This window comes from Bombus pascuorum, chromosome 7, assembly GCF_905332965.1.
Source record: "Bombus pascuorum chromosome 7, iyBomPasc1.1, whole genome shotgun sequence".
NCBI classification, from domain to species: domain Eukaryota; kingdom Metazoa; phylum Arthropoda; class Insecta; order Hymenoptera; family Apidae; genus Bombus; species Bombus pascuorum.
In genome coordinates, this window is record NC_083494.1 from 8,422,025 (window position 1) to 8,442,369 (window position 20,345).

Here is a 20,345-nt window from a genome sequence, read left to right on the forward strand (position 1 = left end):
GAGCAAATAAGAGGCAAGATACAGTTGAAATATTTTATATAATTTTATATAGTATGAAATTATCGAATTTTATCTTGATTCGTATCTTTTATTTCTAAAAATTATCGATAAATACAGAAAATATGCTTGTAAACATAGATAAAAATTTTGTAAATAAGAAAAAATATTGATGAGATAAATGTTGAAGTCAATGTTTAATGGTACAAACCCTAAACTTGCAACGTGTATAGTGACACTTTCAAACAAATTGTCATAACAGTAATTTCGTGCCGGCAATCGAGAAATTAGTATAATTATTAGTTTCAGTAATTATATTTTCATTATGTTCATTAGATAATACGATAAACGAATTTAAAAATTGGATATTTTTAGTTTATTAAAGATGGTAAGTCGAACGTTTTTCATTTGGCGGGTTAACCTCTGTTTCTTTATATAATAAAATAACTTCTCTTTGATGCTTTTTACAGTTGTTTTATTCGTTTTTCAAATCCTTGATCGGAAAGGACGTAGTTGTAGAATTAAAAAATGATTTGAGGTAAGTTCATCATAAAAAAAACTCTGTTTTGTAATGTTTATAAGATCACCTAATAAAACTTTTGTATGTAGCATTTGTGGTACTTTGCATTCAGTAGACCAATACCTGAATATAAAGTTAACTGATATAAGTGTGACCGATCCAGATAAATATCCTCACATGGTTTGTAGTGCATATATTTATGATTTTATATGTTTAATAGTAAAGAAAATTGTAACAGAAAGTAAAAATATCTTTCAGTTGTCTGTAAAAAACTGTTTTATTCGAGGATCAGTAGTACGTTATGTACAACTGCCAGGAGATGAAGTGGATACTCAGTTATTACAGGATGCTGCACGCAAAGAAGCAGCAGTTCAAGCAAGATAATTTGTGCTGTTATTAGGTTTAAAAATACTACTGATTTATTTTTTACTATTAAAGCCAACAATTGTGTACAATGAACATACAAACTTTGAATTTACAAGTATATAAATTGAGTTTACATGTAACATTAAAAAAAAAATAGTTTCTGTTCGTAACAATTTTTTCAAATTATTTGTTACCATGTGTATTTCATATAAAAAGAAAAAATGTTAATCAAACATAAAACTAATAAATTTAAAGATAATATAGTAAGTATACGTATATATAGTATATCTTTTTACAGTATTCATCCAAAATAACTCATATTGTTATATATTTATTCATCCTTTGTCCATTCCATTAATGATTTGTCATACCAGATATATTTACCCTTTATGTCTGTATTTTCTGGTAATAATGCAGCATATACAGGAGCCTCAGCACCTTCATCAGGCTTCAAAGTACCTTTATGACTAGTCATATCTGTGTCTACATAGCCAGGGTGCACAGCATTCACTACGAGATCTTTTCTAGTATCTGAATTAAACATTCTTTGATGAATTCTAGCTAAAGCAGATACTCCAACTTTGCTTGCAACATAGGCAGAATTTGCCCATCCTTTCTCTAAGTGAGTGTTTGTCTTTGCAGCACTGAAAATATAATTAAAATTTAGAATACATTCCATGAAACAAAGTAGATTGTAAATTAGTATATTTTTGTAATTCAACATACTCAACAAATTCATGCATAATATTGTCTAATTCTTCCTCTGTAAGATTTGGATCTGAAAATCTTTTCTTTAATGATTCACCAGGAATCTTTGATAAATGACCAGAAGAACTTGATACATGTACTACACGTGCATGTGGTTTCAATAATGGATAAAGTTTGCTGCATACTTTTCTTAAGCTAAAATAGTTTACTCTTAATGTCTCTTCAGCTTGCAGAGAAAAAGGTTCTGTAGCAGTTGTCTGTATATTTAATAAAATTTGTAGAAAATATCTTTTTCGGAAAAAAAAGAAATAAATAAATAAAGTTTTAATTACCTTAAATGCAATAGCAGCATTGTTAACTAATACATCCAATCCTTGATATGTTTTTTCTAAATAATCATGAAAAGTAGAAATACTACTTTCATCAGTAATATCAAGTTGATGAAATTTTGGGTTTAAACCTTGTTTTTCAAGTTCTTTAATAGCGTTCTGTCCTCGAGTAACATCACGAGCTGTTAAATAAACAACTCCATCAAATTGTTTGCAAAGAAGTTTTACGATAGCAAATCCAATGCCTTTATTCCCACCGGTTACCTAAACATTCGATTTATTAAGATATGTATGATGTGACCGTTACGACAGTTTAAGCGATAAAACTATACAAAGTTTTTATAATATATAATTTATACTTACGACAGCCACACGTGTCATATTGGGTATTTTAAACCAATTTTCCTATATGCGCAAAATAGTAATTCGAGGAGGTTAAACGTAATACTTTGATAATATTACGTTACACTGGATTGAATGTACTATAGCAAATCATCAAACATTATATACTTGTGAATAACCTTGGCAAACAATGACGAATGCGATATAATGATTAGATTTATTTATCAATTTTCTCTTTTTCTTTCCATTGAAAATAATTCAACTACCAGATATCATATATGTTACAAAAAGGTATTTTAAAAAGTATGGTATTTAACAGAGTTCACTTATAAATTACAATATTAAATAACAATTTATTATAAATAATACTACAGTATAGCTACTGTTAAATTACTACTTGTAGTCTAGCAATTCTATATTGTCTTGTCTGAATATTTCTAACAAGAACAAAGGGATGTTTTTTATTGATCAGCTCAATTAATGAATTTAATGTTGCATATCCTAAACCTATACCTTTTGCTTTTGTAAAACAGAAATCACCCATTGTAATATAACCCATAATCTCTCTATCACAAGAATTTCGTACTTTAACACAATCTGGAAGATACAACTGCGACATTTTTTGAGTTTGTTTGCATATGGCTTCACGACTTATTTCTAACAAATTCTTTAATTTATTTTCATAACTAAAACTTTGAAAATCTTTATTTAACATTTTACTTAATTTATTAATTAATGTCTTTTTATGACGTATTCTTTGTCTCTTTAGCCGTTTTAAAAGAGCTAAATGATTCTTTCGCGATATTTTACGAATACTTTCATTTGGATCAACATTTAATTTTTCCACAGGACCTGACCAACTTCTATTGTTCTTAAACTTTTCTATGTCTTCATTAGTTGGCATACATATTATTGCAAATCTTTTAGGGCATCCTTTTTTCATAATATCTACTTTAACGCGAATTAAACAATTTCTGTCTTCAAATGCACTTTGCAGAGTAAGACTTGATACATGATTATTTGGTGTATTATATCTTCTTGTATTATCTTCTTGAACTAAGCTGTTTTGCAAGAAATTTAATAATTTACGATTTCTTAATACAAAAAAATCTTCTGTATCTGTCCATTCTCTCATTAAGATTTTCCATTCACAGAAAAAAGGGCTAGAAATTCCGAATTTAATGAAGTTCACACGCCTATTTGGTGGATAATGAAAATACTTTTCTTTTAGCTCCAATTTGGTACTTAATGCTTCTCTTGTATATGCAGGTGTATCCGGATCACTAATATCTGGAGATTGCATATTCTCACATTCAAATGGTATAGATTTTGATTCTCTAAGTGCACCAACTCTTACACAACGAAATATACAAGCAAGCCAGAATGGCATTCCCCAATTAGATGGAAGAATAACATCTACTCCAGAACCTAATCCTAAAATAACATATTTATCAATCTTGATTATATTTATTGATAAGAAAGTTTTCCGGTGTAATTGTTATTAATAAAAATTACCTGTTTTACCGATACCAGGTTTTTGAATCAACAATACTGGTATCTTTGCCATGATTTTTTCATTAAAATATTTGTCATTATCTAGACCAGGTACTAAGCATTGACTTCTTAGTTTATTAATTGCACTTGTTGTTGCACATGTCTTACTGACTTTCTCTCTCATTTTCTGTTCCCAAAGTGGACTAGAGTTTGCATTTGTAGGAGGTACTGACACCATTTCAATTGTCTGTGTTTCTCTTTGAGGTCTAGTTCTTTTATCTGGTAAATGGAATCTTGGATCCAAGACAGTAAAGCCAAAAACAATATTTGGTGGCAACTGACTAGGTGATCGTAATGTTTTTAACATTTGCCATAATTGTTCTTGAATTTTCAAAGACTCAATATTTTCCTGATTATCATAATACTCCATATACCATAATTTATCAGAATTTTTGTCTTCCTCATAATCCATTTGATTATGATCTAATTGTATTTTATCGAATTTCAGCAACCGTAAAGCACTTGTTAAAACACTAGTTGTCAATGGTCCATAAAAACGAAATCGATTAAAAGTATTCTTATGAATACTCATTTTACAATTCTTTTCATTAATGTATAAGCAAGATTCCATATTTTGGTCACTCATAGAAGTGGAATGTTCGTCGCTCAAGCGAAATTCAAAACTAGATATAATTTCCGCAAGGAAATCATCGAGGAAAGATGGATGTACCCAAATCCATATGGTTCTTAGATCAGATTGACTTGGTCTCCACAAAAAATGTACGTGACCGATTGGAAATTGAGGATAGCCATTCTTTTTAAAAAACATTACAGTTCCTTCTCGTGTGCCTGTTATAAAAATTTGTGCAGCAAATGTTAATTCATGCGGATTACAATGGCTCTTTAAAGTTTCTTTCAAAATTTTCTCAAGACCATTAATTTCGATACATGTATAGTATGAAATATCTTGCATCAAGCAGTGTTTTGCCACCGCACGATAATTAGCCTTGAAACATTTATCATTCGCATAACTTGCGATTCTGTAGCCCCATTTCTCTATCATATGAAAACGTTTTGCATGCCAAATATGAGTTTCCAACCAAATTTTATTTCGTTGTCTTCGTTTATATTCAGCGAGTAAATTACGAGATCGTCTGCGATATCTGCGCGACTGTCTTTTAATTTTTGGCGGCAATCCGGATTTAGTCATTTGATTTAAATGTGCCTCTTGTAATCGGCGGGGTAAACGCTTAGCATTATGGGACATGACACGCCTGCGCATATATACCGGCAGTTTTTGAAATACAAGTTTCGTTTGTTGAGGATTTTCTGTAAATGCAATAATAAATTATCATTTTTCCCAATGTATTTAATATATATTTACATGTTGGTAAGGAAATTTAAATTTATTAGAGTAGATTCGTGTATCGTTTAACATACCTATGGAATATGTCATTGCAGCAATTTCGCTAGCTCTCGCAGAAACAAGTTTCATAATGTGGACTTCATGTGGCAATCGTTGCGATCCACCCAAGAATTCATCGAATTGTTCTATTCCCGCCATCTCTTATATACGAGTGTTTAAATTTTTGTTTACACCAAAGTAACCTACTATACTTAAATTTATGAATAGTAGAACAGTAGAAGAATATTATAGGTTATAGTACTATAAATATCCTAATGACAAGCACATGTAGTCATCGGACAAAAATAGTTTTGAAGTACACGAATTGTGATTTATTGTACATTGCTTGACACCACTTTAATATTCAGATACACGTGTAGTATCCATTTAAAGCATAGTTAAAAATACTTCAACTTGAACACAGAAACGCCGACGGAGCTTGAATTAGCCGAAAGTATTTTAATCCTGTGCCTATAGGGGGCATTCTTCGAGGTCAATAGGAATTGGACTTAAGGAAAACGAAATCGAAATAATTATTTATCAAAGCGTGTACGCAACACGCGTTAACCCTGTTACATTTGGAATGTTCGCTAACCAATAAGGAGTAGGTCGCCTGCAACGGTATATCAAACATCAAGAGTTTCATTGGTTCGAAGAATTCCATACGTACTGTACGGGGCTATACCTGAAAGTAGTGGAAATCGAATACGTGGTGTACTATGTGGGAATTCGTCGTTGGTCTACGATCTATAGTTTTGCTCCCGTCCAATGATGCTCAATCTGCCTACTATTTGCCAGTTAAATGTTCAGTGCGATCCTTCTGCTAATGTCAAGATCCGCGCCGTGAAATAGTCGCCATCTTTGCGACTGAGTCGCATCCCTGAATTTGGCCCATTGCATGTTCCGCGCAGCTTTATGTAGCGTTAGAGAAAAAAGATCATTGAAAGTTGGTGTCAAAAGGGCAAAGCGGTTTCAGCGAGACCGGATACCGTTCGAGCTGTGCCGAGAAGTGTTAACCCGGCGCGAAAGTGGGCGGAACGCATGGGTCTTACGTCCTTTTGGCCTCGCTACAGTTCATGATAGGGAAAATTTCGGCATTTAATAAGTGACACACATCGAATCTGTGTTGACTGTTCCACGCAGTAATAATAATATTAACTCGTAAAATTCGTTGGTTGAGCGTTTACCGGCATATGCCATTCTAGTGTGTGTTTGTTCGAACATAGTTTGGTGTAAGAAAAAAATGAGTTGTCAACGTAACGCTGGCAAGATTACAGTGCCGGACGAGTTGCGGGACGTCCTATTAGAGTTTACGATCAGCTATCTCTTGGAGCAACCAGTGGATATTATCGACTACGCCGTAGGTTTTTTCACGCAACTTCGGGAAAGTCGTCAAACTCAGTTGATTGAAGCCCCTGCGCAGACCGCCTCTTCTACGCCGGACGAGTCTGTCGAGGAAGGTAAGCCAGCGAATTTTCATTCGGGATGCGACTTCCCATCGCGTCGAGTATTCCTTCCGAACCCGTCCGATACACTTGTTCACAGAAAAACTTTCAGTGCGCGATATTGTTTCAATTTCGAAACTTAATCTCTACATTCGTCTTCGAAATTCGAACAGTGTGTTAGTGATTCTTACGGACTTTGTGCGTAAAATTTACATAAATATGTGCACATCGATGGAGACCGGTACGACTTTTCCCGCTTAATTCATCTCTTTTTTCCCCGATGTGTTTATTCAATTTCGAAATTTAAGTTAATTTCAATTTGTTAATTAATTTCAATATTTTTCATATGTTTAATTCGTCTTTATTTGTAAACTAATACAAATCGTGAACGAAACGAAAGAAGAATACTGTGACAGAAGATAGATATATTATAAAGTATAATTAAAAAATTCTACATTTAAATCCTTTTCATTCTTTATAGAACCACCAATCGGAAGGTTCCAGAATAGGAGGAAGAGTGTCTTCGCGGAAGCTTACAACCCAGAAGATGACGAGGAAGACGATGGAATTAAGGTGCGTTTTCTCCTTTCCAATCTCACTCGTCCCATTCAACAAATCTTGATTGATTTCAGTGACATTTTATTCTCATTCTCTATATACATCTCTCTGTACTTTTGGTCACGTTACGCAAGGAACCATATTGTCGATATATTAGTCCCGAACGTAAGCCATGTTCAATCGATGATCGATTGATATTAATCGAACTATACGACTGGAAAATCGACCACGATAAGGAGAACTATTCTTTAGGAGAATTTTAACTATCTTTGAGTTAAATGTATCGAGTTGAGTTGAAGGGACTAAAAAATAAACCCTTTATTACGGTACATTGGAACGCGACAAGGATAGGGTTAACGTGTTTCACATATACAATATACATGCATACAAGGAATACATACATCTACATGTACACGTGTACCGAGTGTATAAAAGCTAAATATGGATGCTTTATGACTCGTTCGGATAATAACACACAGTCGATCGCTTCGAAAGAAACTGCACGCGGTTCCCAGAAGACTCTCTATCGCTATGGAGCCTGAGTTTCGACGATCTGACACGTTGCTCGACGTGAATCACGCGAAACATTGAGAGCAGAAAATGTCTTCTTTTTCTTTTTATCGAAACACGAGCGTATTCAAGCTGTGCGGGTGACGAAACGGGATGATTTACTTTGCTCGGCGATGCGAACGATGTACCTTTGTGACGTCAGAGCGCGTGTTCGATAACCTGCTACCGACGTGACTTACATATGTATGATATATATACGTGTACACGTGAGCGTGTTCGTGAATGAGAAAGAGTGAGAAGGAGCGAGAGCCTGAGAAAGAAAGAGGACACATGGGGAAGGTTCGTCAGATCAGGATCGTACTGCTCGAAAGCGTTTCAAAAGGCTGCACCGATCTCGATTATTATCGGTAACTTGAGCTACATAAATCGATTGGAAAATCTTTGGGAATATACTGGGTGGACCGGTCGAAGTATCTAATTGTCTTATTACGGAGGAATACGAAGTTGAATAGCTTTCACACGATAAATAAGATGTGGAGATCAATTTCTCCATGAATCGTTTATATTAAACCGATCAAGGCTATCGATATTTTTTCAAGCGTAACCACATGCCCTTTTTGACGTAGATGCATACATGTTTTATTGTTGAGCCAGTTGATTAAAACAAGGCAAATCGATATCTGGGGGAGGTAGCCGGAGCTTGATCGCTTCTCGTGTGAAGCGTTGATACGATGCTCGAAATAATTGGACGGTCATCTTTTCAAATGACTTGATCTCCGAGTATTCTATCCCATATTTTACGGCCTTGTACTTGATATGGGAGCGCTGTTTGATCCTTAACAATTGCACGTATATGTTATACAAATAGGTTTAATAGCTATATGACAAATACCGATAGCCTTGCTTGTTCTAAAAAAGAATGATTCCAAGTATCTTCTAATTTTAACATCAAAGGAGATAATTAGATGTTTCGTTTTTAATGAATCACTTCACAGCATCGTATGACGGTGAATGTAATATATAACTCGGGTAGTCGAGTAATCGATGGGCAAACTGGTAGGGCGGTCTGTCTTGAAAATACGATTTTCAGCGAAATTTTGAATTTCCTCCTCCGTTCGTCTTAATCGGAGCAATTAGATAATGTCATCTCTGACGCATGGAGTTCTCGCCACCGACTTTCCAGTTCGCCGTTTCGTTTTATGCAAAAGTTTCAACTCAACGTTCAGCGACATTGAAAACTAGACTGTTCCATTGGGAAACATGTTTATTGCGCACATACGGACAGGATTTAAACAACGCGCGTTTAAGATGTAGATGAATCAATTAAGAAAAAAAGAGAGGCATGTTCTTTCCTAAAATAAGAACTGTAATTTCGATCAGCGAAAAAGCTTTACCATTGTGTTGAGAGCAGTTGCAGAACTGCAAAGTATGGAACAGATTGATAATCGAATTACGATATCGGTTTGAAGATGGTTTTTTTAACTCAGTTATAAAACCGTGGATAAGAACAATGCCAGACCGACTATTTCTTGTGAAACTAACCAGAGTTGAATGCAAAGGTCAGATAATATGAAATGGAATACGGCTTAGATCTGTTTATCCTCGTGTTGGGTTTCTAAAAAAAGCAGGTCGGGGTTCGAAACAGCTGCACGGTAGTGTCCTATGGATGGTATAGCTCAATGTATCAATCCCTCTATGAGAATCGATTATTTGAAAAAAAGATAAGCCACAATTGATCATCACCATGCAATTTAGAGTTCTTAGGGCCTTTACTATTTTCCAACGCTACCGGTATCGGCCGCTGGTGAACCAAACGTAAGATCATAAAAGAGTTCGATTTTTCTTCTTCTTTTTTTTTTTTTTTAAACTTACCGTGCTGTGCAATCTACCCACGCGTATCTAATGGGAAACCCTTTCTTTTTATAACGGACACAGTATATTCAGACCTGGCGTTATCGATCGATCACGCTGCAATTAATTTATAATATTGATACGTGCCGCCGGATGATCGTAATTCCTTGACCATTAACAGTTTGAAGAATTCACAGATTTAAATATTCGATGAAATCTAATGCAATTCAAGTTATGTATTTTACAACAGTGACAGAACAACTCGTGATCCGTTAATTGTCGAACAAACTGTAATTAAGATTACAGGTCACAAAATCTGTGACACGCTAATAGAAAATAAAATCGTTATTAGATCAGAATTGCTTCTATTCATGATATCATCCGTGCGATTCATTGATTGCAGATGGTGCATCCGAAGAGCGACGAGCAGCGGCAGAGGCTCGGTGACAGCGTGAAACATATTCTCCTGTTTCGGGCTCTAGACGAGGTAAGTTAAACATAGTACACGTACACTCTCTAGCGTGCGCGTAATTGAAACAGGGATACGGAGCAGCGAGGGCTCGCGCCAACTCGTGGAAATGCCAATGAGTACGTGTAATCTGCTTAACTGGGATGCAGACTCTTAGCAACGTATTACTTTAAAGAGAGAAACAGCCGAATAACTTGATTAGCGTACAAATATAAATTTCTAATGATGAAGAGAATGCTCACAGCTCTTACTCTGTTGGTTTTAATTGTACTTGGAGATGGCTCAATTCATTAATAGGCGTGGAATCTCGGAAACTATGAAAGAATAATGAAGTATAACTAGCTTTCTGCCATGGAGTTTAGGGTGTCTAAGATGATTTATGTATTAGTATATTCAAGGTGTTCACTATTATTAACTTAATCCTAAAAACTGCAGTAGTATAGTCAAAAAGTGAGGATAACAGAAAAATGAGTTATGTGGTGTTTTACTTTATTACAAAGCTATAAACATTCATTTTTGGATTATGGAATACGCCAGATCGACTATGTATACTTTATGTGTATTTATATATGTGTTCCACGTCTTGGGAGGATTCATTGTTGACCGCTTGAAATGTTTTAATTCCTATTTCAGAATGTTGATCTTTTAGGTAGATACAGCAAGAAGTTTCTTGAGAATTGAATTATTAATTCGTTGTACTAATTCTTCAGCTGTAGTAATTATATCGTCATTCTGTGCCTTTTTTCTCATTTTCATTAAACAATCGCGCTTCCAAAATTTTCCAGAAAAAGTAAAAAAAAAAATCCTATTTTATCCATAATATAATTTTCGTTTGTCACCTTAAAGTCATTTTCCCAATTACATAAGATACTATACGTGATCACCTTACGTATATCCGTATCTGTACACCATCTGACTGGAAATGTAACAATTATGGTTGTTGTTCTCGAATATTAGAAAACAGTAAACGTTTCTAGTCATGAAATATTTACGACACGCGTGTACGCACATGTGTTGCATGAATTTCTTGCAGGAACAAATGGCTGACGTATTGGACGCGATGTTTGAGAAAAGCGTGCAACCTGGAGAATTTATTATCCGACAAGGTGACGATGGTGACAACTTCTACGTCATCGAGAGGTAAAATATGTTCTTCTCCTCTTCATTCGCAAACTCTAAGAAACCGGATGGAACCGGTCGTAGAAGATGGACCATCCAATTGTTGTACCTCTTTCAGAGGAAAGTTCGAAGTGTACGTGAAAGATCAGCAGTCAGGGGTGGAATCCATGATACATACGTACGATAATCGTGGTGCTTTTGGTGAGCTCGCGCTCCTTTACAATATGCCGAGGGCGGCCAGTATCAAGGCCATCACGCTTGGTACACTATGGGCCATGGATAGACAAACTTTCCGGCGTATTTTATTGAAATCCGCCTACAAAAAGCGCAAGATGTACGAAGACCTTATCAACAAGGTCCCGATGCTTAAACATCTCGAGGCAAGTTTTATGGAATTTGTACCGGAAGATATCGCGGTGAACGTAAATAGAGGATTACTTGGAAGCGATATTGCTTCATCGCTTATTGTAGTTTAACAGATTGAGCATACTATATGCAAGTTAGGTGCTTGTTTAAGGAAACGGTCAGACGATATTTCAGGATGTTCTATTTGATTGATGATAACAGCTGACCATTTGCAATTACATCTCTAATATATTATTGAATTTTGGATGAAGCGCAAGGGACTTCGATTGCCAAGAAACGTTCGGCTAGAATTAAAGTTGTTAACATTTATTTTGTACTTCATTGTTTCATAACGAGCTAATTTAGTATTAATTTTGGTATAATGCAATTGCACACGTAGTTACGCCTATAGAATAATAGGGACGGTAATAGCTGAGTAATATTAGCGTCCCAATTTGATTCTCTTCAGCCATATGAGCGTATGAACCTGGCGGATGCTCTAGTACCAAAACAGTATTCAGATGGCGAGCAGATCATCAAACAGGGCGACACAGCTGATGGAATGTATTTTGTCGAGGACGGCGTCGTCAGGATCACCATAATCGGAGATCACGGCCGCGAAATCGAGGTACGACAGCTTGTTGATTTTCATTTTACAAAGTGTCACATAATTGCAACAATCATTGACATACATAGCTCGGTACAGTATGAGGTTGATACCATAGTTACCTAGGAAACTAGTGCACTAATTACGTTGTCAATTGTATGGATGTCATTTGGTATTCTGTTTGATACTATAGATTAATAGAGTTCCCGCTGGTGGGTACTTAGGCGAGTTGGCGCTGGTAACACATAAACCTCGCGCTGCTTCGGCCTACGCTGTGGGCGACGTAAAGCTGGCCTGTAAGTTCTCTTTTCACATCCTTCTGATATGGTCCATTAGGTTACTATGCGCTAATGCATCTATTTATGTATCTACCATTATACATTTGGGCATGAATAAGTGATCATTAAACTATTGCTATGTACATGTACATGCGATCTAGTTCGAGGAAGAGTACAATCATAAATTGCGTATTTTTTTTTATACGACTTTTTCAGTTTTGGACGTTGAAGCTTTCGAACGCTTACTTGGGCCTTGCATGGAACTTATGAAGCGTAATATCGACGATTACGAAGATCAACTAGTCAAAATCTTTGGCAGCAAAGCTAACATTTCCGATATCCGATGAACTGTTCGCGAGCAGTGATACGTTGTACTGCTGTACTAAAGACCCGATACTTTCGTACAGTAATGTAAAATGAGCACAAACTTGTACCACCCACTTTATGAATCTCATCCGCGTATTTTCAAGTATCATCTCGAGTCGACTTTCGTAATGACTGTTCACTTAGACGTATACCAGTAAGAAACGTCGTTAATAGTTACCAAGTTTGTACCTATGACACACAGTGAAGAGATAACAAAACGTACAGAAAAACAAAAGAAAAGGAAACTAGGCATTTCGACTGGTTCGTATCTGCATCATACTACCGAAGTAAATTTTCTAAGACTGCATCAGATAAAGAAGTATTAGCCTATCTTGTCATGTGCTCGAAACGTTTACAAGATAGAAGTCTGGATACTGAATAAGATTTTCATTGAATTGTCTGCAAAAAGAAAGAAAGAGAAGTGAAGAAATACTCGGAGTGATGCAACGTATCGACAGACTCACAGAGTTCTTAAATGATGTACCTTTATGCCATTCTTTATTCTTGTACTTGACAATTTAAGAGCTGTATTCCATTTTACTGAAAATGTCAAGAATCAATGAATTAAATTATTTCGTATATTTCGATGATTCATCGAAGGAGATGAAGATACTTTTAGGGTATCATACATTATACCTTCACAACGTAGAAGAATTCTTATTGATACAACTTATTGTGGAAATACTAGCTTAGTTAACAAATTAATAGACAATGATATAGACATACGTGATAAACATCCTAATCGTCAGTGTGTTTTTAACACGATGGTGATGATAAATCATAGCTAAAACGCTATGTTAGAAGAAATAAAAACGTAAGAAGGCAAAGAGCATAACAGGCAAGTTAGAACAATTACCAGTACCTACACGATTTTTAAATGCAAACCAACAACTATCTGATATAAGAACACGTGGCATTTATGTTCATCTTTAGAAAGGGGAGGGCTGGGAATGTAAGAGAAATATCATTTTAATATTTAGACATTTCATCTAACAATATCTGAGTAGAAAGTATTTCTCTCTTTCTTCCCTATATATTTAATAGAACGATTTTCCTTATTCTCATGTTCCTAATTTTATGGTTTGCTCTTTGCATTAATGAAAAAGTATTGCCAGATAAACATATATTCGCATAGCGCACAATAAAGCATCGTTTATTTAATTGTTTACATACATATACGCGCACAGCAGATAGCGTTTGATCTTTGTTGTTCTATCTGCATATATTATTTATACTTGTTATTGCTTACGATCGTTTGTTACAAATTGAAATAGAACACTTGCCGTAGCGCACATAATCAGTATATTGTACGAGAAACGATACATTTTTCGATCAATAATATAGTCAATTGCATTGATACAACATCCATGGTTACATCATTTTACGAGTTAGTTATTTTTAAAAATTTACGCCACATTTTCACATGAGAGAACATTAAAGGAATAGCTATTTCTTATTGCAGGCTCGAATGCACAGCCATTATTTTTTAGGAGATTATTTAATTACATTATTAAGTGTTTAAATTTGCAAAAATCAACGTTCAATTATTCTTCAGTTTTAAATATTTTATGGTGTTACTGTGAAAAAGATGGCTGAGCAGTGTGGTCTCAAATCATGTTCATGTGTGTCTTATCGGTGAATCCTGGTAACAAAAATCGACCAAAAGAAACCTATAAACCTATTTTTGTTACACGTGTATGATACACGTTATACATGTATGATATACGTCTAGCATCGTGATAAAAGAAAAAAAAAAAAAGGAAAAAAAGAACAGTTTGAACTAATTTGAACGTTGTACGAACAAGTGCGTATGCTAGTCACTTTTTAACGGCCGTCTATTCGTTGTATTTTCTCCTCGGCGAATCGAGAGGAAAAAAAAAAACGGTCAAACGTTTTATTACTACGAAACAAAAACAACTATATATTCACTGTACGACTGAAACTCAGAAGCGATAAGCTTTTTAAATAATATCACAATCACGGAGGAGAAAGGAGGAGGAGACTAGTAATGTGAGAACGAAGGAAAAATAATGTAGCAATAGAAATTTGCTAGCGAAATGTTGTGTTATTCACTTTTATTTTCGAATTTTTCTATTCTCGTTAAGTTTGCTCGTTTTTATCGAAGTCTAAGTTTTTACAAAATGAACGACGAAATAGAAGAAGAAGAAGCACTGTTCTGGTCTGAATTCCTGTTATCCGTGCCATTGTATTCAGTTGCTTTCGAGAATTCAGCAGCGAAGCTTTAGCCGTGGTTCTTAGTCTTCCACCGTGTCTCCAGGCTGTGATATTATTTTCGACGGAGTATTTCAGACAGATGCCTCTTATTACTACTGCTTCCAACAAGAAAATAAAAAGGACAAAAAAATGACAAAAAAATTAAAAGAAGTAAAGAAAGAATAGGACTCTAGAATCTATCAGAATCAAGGAATTTCCGAACTATATCGAATCGAACTTTATTGACTGTTGGTTGCATCGTTAAAATGAGTGAATCAAAAGTTCCAATCGACGCGAGTCGTGACTCGATCGTTTATGTCGAAACAAAGGAAAATCGGGCAATTAAAAACGAGAAAAGAAGAGATATATACATACATACACGACACATAGGTATATAAATATAAATATAAATAGATAAATAGGTGTATGTATATTTATATATATTTATATTTATATATATATATATATTTAATATAGTGGAAGACTATTCTCGCACACCGAATTGAGAAGTATATTTAGACGGAGTACTTATCTGTGCGGAGCCAACATTCGGATAAATTAAATGTAAACGCTTAAGTAGAGTCAACCCAATTTAAATTTACTGTATGTATCTAACAAGTGTGGTCTCTCTCTCTCTCCTACGTGTTGCGTGTTGCCCTTTCGTGTGTGTGACGACCGAGCCAGTAAATTTTTATTCCATGATTAGCATGAACTGTTATCGTCAGTTTTTTTCGTCTGTGCGGTTGTATGTTTCGTGTCATCGTTACTGAAAGTAATTGCGTCGTATAAAAAGAGAAAAAGAAAAAAACATAACTAACAACCCGTAATTAAGTGCGCTGCGAATGAATCTCACTTGTAATTCTAATACACGTTACTTCACTGTGCCACACAGGGTTCCTTTCCTCGGTTGCTTCCGGAACAGAGAAACATTCGATCGTGCGTGAATTTGAAGCGTGCCAGGTTGCTTCAAATCGGCACGATCTCGCTCGTTCATCGCCAATCTAGTCCAAAGCGTTTAAAAGAGAATATTCCTTGACTAATTGAGCGTACCAAGCTAGGTAGTGGATTATTCTACTGATCGCATACCTTCGAAGCGTTGACAATACTGTTCTCATAAAAATACAAAGTGCACCATCAATGATACTACAACGGTTTGGCAATAGTGTAATCTATCTGACTTACGAAAAAGAGAATCGCTTGGTCTTTGTCGCAATTAATTATTTAATCATGATGAAATGTCAACGCGTTAACCGTATGTATCAGCATAATCCTGTTCCCCGTGTACGATTTCCGTTTTTCATGCATACTACTATCGACGGCCGTTCTAGAAAAGCTCATACTGTTACGCGTTGGCATGCGTGACGCTTGCCTAAGCGTAACAGTCTCTTAGCATCGGACCAAATATCTTTAAACAAGAGGAAAAGAAACCGGAGCAATGGAGCTTGTGCGACTATTTTCTTCGCGCTTTCCTCTCTATTTCTGTCTCTCGTTATTTCTAATTGTGTTGTATCTAAGGGAAAAGATAGTGCGCTGAGCTATAAATAGGCTATTGTAAATGTATTTGAAATGCACGACCGTATGTCTAAAGTAATAACTAAAAAAAATCATAAAGATATTCGTCGTCTCACTGTTCCCATGTGTAAAGTAGCCATCGATAAAAAATCTTGCCCTCGATGCTACTCCCATTACTAAGCGATATTTGTTCTAACAACTTGCAGCAACTTTGTATGAAGATGTGTATATGTAGCTTAACGTTATGTTAGAGAAGGTACCGGAAGGGGCAAAAGTGCCGAGGGTTAATGAGATCATCCTCTTCGTACTTTTGACGAGTTAAATCAAAGCAATACGAGTAATGCAACTCGATTGCGTATCGACAATCGTCCGATATCATCGCATGAAAGTCTCACAATATATAAACTGTCCATACATCTCTCCGTCATTTATCGGTCGTCTCTTGATTATCATTTTCATTATTATTATTATTATTATTATTATTACTATTATTATTATTATTATTATTATCATCATTATTGTTGTTGTTGTTATTATCATTGAACATGTATTTCCTGTGGCACAATCGTTTCCTCGGTAAACGGGCGTGTCGTAATATTATCATGATGCGATCGCATCGTTCAAATATCACATTCTTTGCTTAATCTGACAGCGATGATGTGACGTGACGTATTATGGGATTGATGTTGTAAACCAATTGTATAAATCGCATGCAGGCCAGCGAAATTTAATCGTGATATATTTCATATTGAAACTAGAACGTTGCGGAAGAGATATCCCTGATTTTTTCGTATGTTAATATCCTGTCTTGTTAGATCTTTCGATTGTACAAGCATACGCCATGCGAAAAATGTTCTACTCGTCTAATGAATGTTTAATGGATATACATATACATTTATATATATATATAAATATATATATGTATGTATATATGTATGTATGTAATTTTCCAAATGTTGAACGATATTCGGCGTTCTGTGAAGAAAAATACGAAGCGGATAAAATTGATCAGCGTTATTCTTCTAATTTCATTCGTCTGAACAATTACTATACTAGTAAACATGGAAAGGACGTTGGAACAAAAGAAACGCGCAATGATCAATATGAAATTGGCAGAATAAGAGGAAGACTGGCTTAGATAGTTTTTATTTAACGTGTAAAGCGATTGTTCCAATTTCGCGACATCTATTAACTTGTGAAGTGAGTGTGTGACTGAAACGTGACAGTTCGTTGATCGTCCTGTTATTGGAATTACGTTACGCATCTACAGAGAAAAGAGAGCATCTTAAGACGAATCAAGAAACGCGATATTATGATCCTCGATGACATGCTAAACATTAAGCTGAATTATTGTAATCCTATCAGGGTATTGTATGTCAAAGACGTGGACGCATTAGAACAAGAGAGACACTATGAATTGCGGAAATCCTTGAGGAACCGTCAGGTTCATCAACGGATGGCTCAATAACACTGAAAGATTTGAAAATACACAAAGATACTGCTAGTTTGAATTACATCATTCCGTGCGGTTTCGAGTATACTTAACAATAGTTAATTGAGCTTCTTCTGTCTAGGATCGTAATTCGTTTTCCTCATTTTATGCGTTTACAAAAAAGATTTATCAAACATTTGCTATGCGTTTCGTTCGCGAAAGGAATTGCAGTTTCAAACAAAGAAAAATTCTGTAATAATTTAAAGACACATGCTATATAGGATGTCCCAGGTTTTTTCAGCTTTGTGAATTTTATTGTCAGTTTTATGAGTAAAAATAATAGTTCATTAACTGGTTTAATGTTAGTTATAATGATTAAGTGAGCATGATGAATAAAGTCGAGGAAAACTAGTTCTTTAATTGTGTAATGTATCCGTAATGTAAAATTTAAGTTCTCATGTATTTTTATAAAAACACGCAACATTTTAAAATGAAATTAAACGAAAAATCAATTCATTATTATATCGTATTTTTGTTATAACTTTTTAATCAAATTATTGTTATTTTTACTCATACAATATGCTTGAACCATTCGGCGGAGAAAAATCCGGGACACTGCATAATTTTAGTAATGTTATTATATACATATATTTAAAAAATATCGAGTATTGTTTGTAATGTTGTAATTGTGTATTGATTGCGTGTCCATCCAAGTATAGAGCCGTAGTTTCGTGATCGCGAGACACACTCTTCTGTCCTCAGTCCTCAGTTATATTTCATGATGCTCAGGCCGCATCGTTTTCGCACGATTTCGAAGCGAGCTGGTAATATCGCTTCGGTGCACGGTCCACGAGATGATGTGTACGTTTTAAGCTGGATTTAGATTTTATACACGTATACGCTTGCGTAAGAAGGTCCCGGGTTATAGGGGAAAAAAAAAGAAAACAAAGCAAAAAAAAAAAAAGGAAAAGGCAGAAAAGTGCGTTGTAAACTATATAAAGAGGCGGGGAGGAGAAAAAAAGGGAATAGTAATTATTATAACGTACTTAACGGTTTTTGTTTCACGATGTGTTGTAGCGTAATACAAACGTGCACATACGTATTAATATACATATAGATATATTATATACACAGAATTATATATTAGATATATCAATATACATATATGTTAAGACTCGTATCCAGCTGGTCTGATCGGGTATTATTTTAACGATTTAATTAATTGCGTTAACCTGGCAGCGATGCGATTGCGAGTAACACATTGAAAGAGGTGCGTGCAATCACATAGTTCAATTGTATAGCGTATCTACTTGTCGTTTCGATAACAGATTCGATGATCTGTAGTCCATCGGCAATGAAAGTAAAATGGAGTACTGGTTAATACTTCTGTTATTCAATTCATAAAGATAATTATATACGTTCACAGCATGATCGAAAAATTACCATCATTTGTACATCAAATGATTACCAAGGAGATTGGCGTACGAAATCTCTTTAAGTTAACTTTAATTTATTGTACGTTTCATAAAGTATTGATATACGAAAGAATACAAGCTTAATCAACTATTCTACCCGTTTATTCATAATGTATCATATTAGTTTAACCGAGAGATACACAACACACACGAGCACCGGCACACGCAATTCAATTCAGCATCTGCAAGTGGTGTACCAATTCACTGAATTTCTTAGTGTCAAGTTAACATATATTATCATTTACCGTTTGTTGTTTTGAGCTACCACTTTTTTGAAACGTCATCAGATACATACAGTGGAGAACTTTGTGGTGTGCTTATGCATATTCGATTAAATAATAACGTTCTTTTACAGCATCACTGCCGGATTAAGTAGCGGTGTTACTATCTTTTCAATAAATGTACCTAATTTAACATTATGGGTTTGGGTACAAAAGTATTGTCTAAACATATTGATTTTTAGTTGACCGTACAAATTTGTTGCAATAGTCACTTTTCGGATATCTTGCTCTCAGATACTTACTCGATGCTCACAATGGTACATACATGCCGGTATATAATATTACCGCTACTATTGTGACCAATCGTTTACTTACCTGTTTATTTAATTAAAAGGCATTTGTATTTAGGAGCAAGATATATTAAATTACACTGTACTATGTGTTGATAGTATGATAGTATAATAAAAATAATATATAATAAATGAGTGAACCTCTATACATTGTATTAACCTTGAAGTCCTGAGCCTTGAGCTGTTATACGAAAACTTGATATGAAGCTTCCTTGAACACGTATTTCTTCGTACTATATGTTTCCAAAAAAATTGTTTCTTGAAAAAAATGTTATAACATTTAACTATGTTATACTTTGTAAGAAAAACAGCAAATGTTTATATTGAATTTAATTTATTTATATCTATTTATACAATAAAATAATATTGTAAGATAGTGTACTAACACGAAATTAATCTACATCTGATTTTTTTGTCAAACATACATAACAG

At 34.8% G+C, this 20,345-nt stretch overlaps 4 protein-coding genes across 5 annotated transcripts; 2 read left to right on the forward strand and 2 right to left on the reverse strand.

The window, feature by feature from the left end:
- The first annotated feature begins 70 nt into the window (after positions 1 to 70).
- On the forward strand, positions 71 to 1,056 carry LOC132909147 (U6 snRNA-associated Sm-like protein LSm2). Its single transcript, XM_060963749.1, has 5 exons — positions 71 to 200; positions 260 to 385; positions 468 to 535; positions 607 to 697; positions 776 to 1,056. Exons 2-5 carry the CDS (start codon positions 383 to 385, stop codon positions 899 to 901), a joined length of 288 nt encoding a protein of 95 aa, XP_060819732.1. The 5' UTR covers positions 71 to 200; positions 260 to 382; the 3' UTR covers positions 902 to 1,056.
- On the reverse strand, positions 770 to 2,432 carry LOC132909146 (carbonyl reductase [NADPH] 1-like). Its single transcript, XM_060963748.1, has 4 exons — positions 2,284 to 2,432; positions 1,924 to 2,184; positions 1,610 to 1,848; positions 770 to 1,527 (listed from the first exon to the last, which is right to left on the reverse strand). The coding sequence occupies exons 1-4, from the start codon at positions 2,299 to 2,301 to the stop codon at positions 1,215 to 1,217; spliced, it is 831 nt and encodes a 276-aa protein (XP_060819731.1). The 5' UTR covers positions 2,302 to 2,432; the 3' UTR covers positions 770 to 1,214.
- A 28-nt stretch (positions 2,433 to 2,460) lies between these two features.
- LOC132909143 (ribonucleases P/MRP protein subunit POP1) lies at positions 2,461 to 5,692 on the reverse strand. Its single transcript, XM_060963744.1, has 3 exons — positions 5,197 to 5,692; positions 3,778 to 5,085; positions 2,461 to 3,696 (listed from the first exon to the last, which is right to left on the reverse strand). The coding sequence occupies exons 1-3, from the start codon at positions 5,318 to 5,320 to the stop codon at positions 2,648 to 2,650; spliced, it is 2,481 nt and encodes an 826-aa protein (XP_060819727.1). The 5' UTR covers positions 5,321 to 5,692; the 3' UTR covers positions 2,461 to 2,647.
- Positions 5,693 to 5,762: 70 nt separating this feature from the next.
- Positions 5,763 to 20,048, forward strand: LOC132908522 (cAMP-dependent protein kinase type II regulatory subunit). 2 transcript variants are annotated; one of them, XM_060962583.1, is made up of 8 exons: positions 5,763 to 6,621; positions 7,088 to 7,179; positions 9,929 to 10,012; positions 11,028 to 11,134; positions 11,232 to 11,493; positions 11,928 to 12,086; positions 12,259 to 12,361; positions 12,560 to 20,048. In XM_060962583.1, the coding sequence occupies exons 1-8, from the start codon at positions 6,405 to 6,407 to the stop codon at positions 12,688 to 12,690; spliced, it is 1,155 nt and encodes a 384-aa protein (XP_060818566.1). In that variant the 5' UTR covers positions 5,763 to 6,404; the 3' UTR covers positions 12,691 to 20,048. The 2 variants fall into 2 exon arrangements, with proteins under 2 accessions (XP_060818566.1, XP_060818567.1); XM_060962584.1 differs by lacking the exon at positions 5,763 to 6,621 and adding an exon at positions 6,636 to 6,847.
- Positions 20,049 to 20,345: the final 297 nt, after the last annotated feature.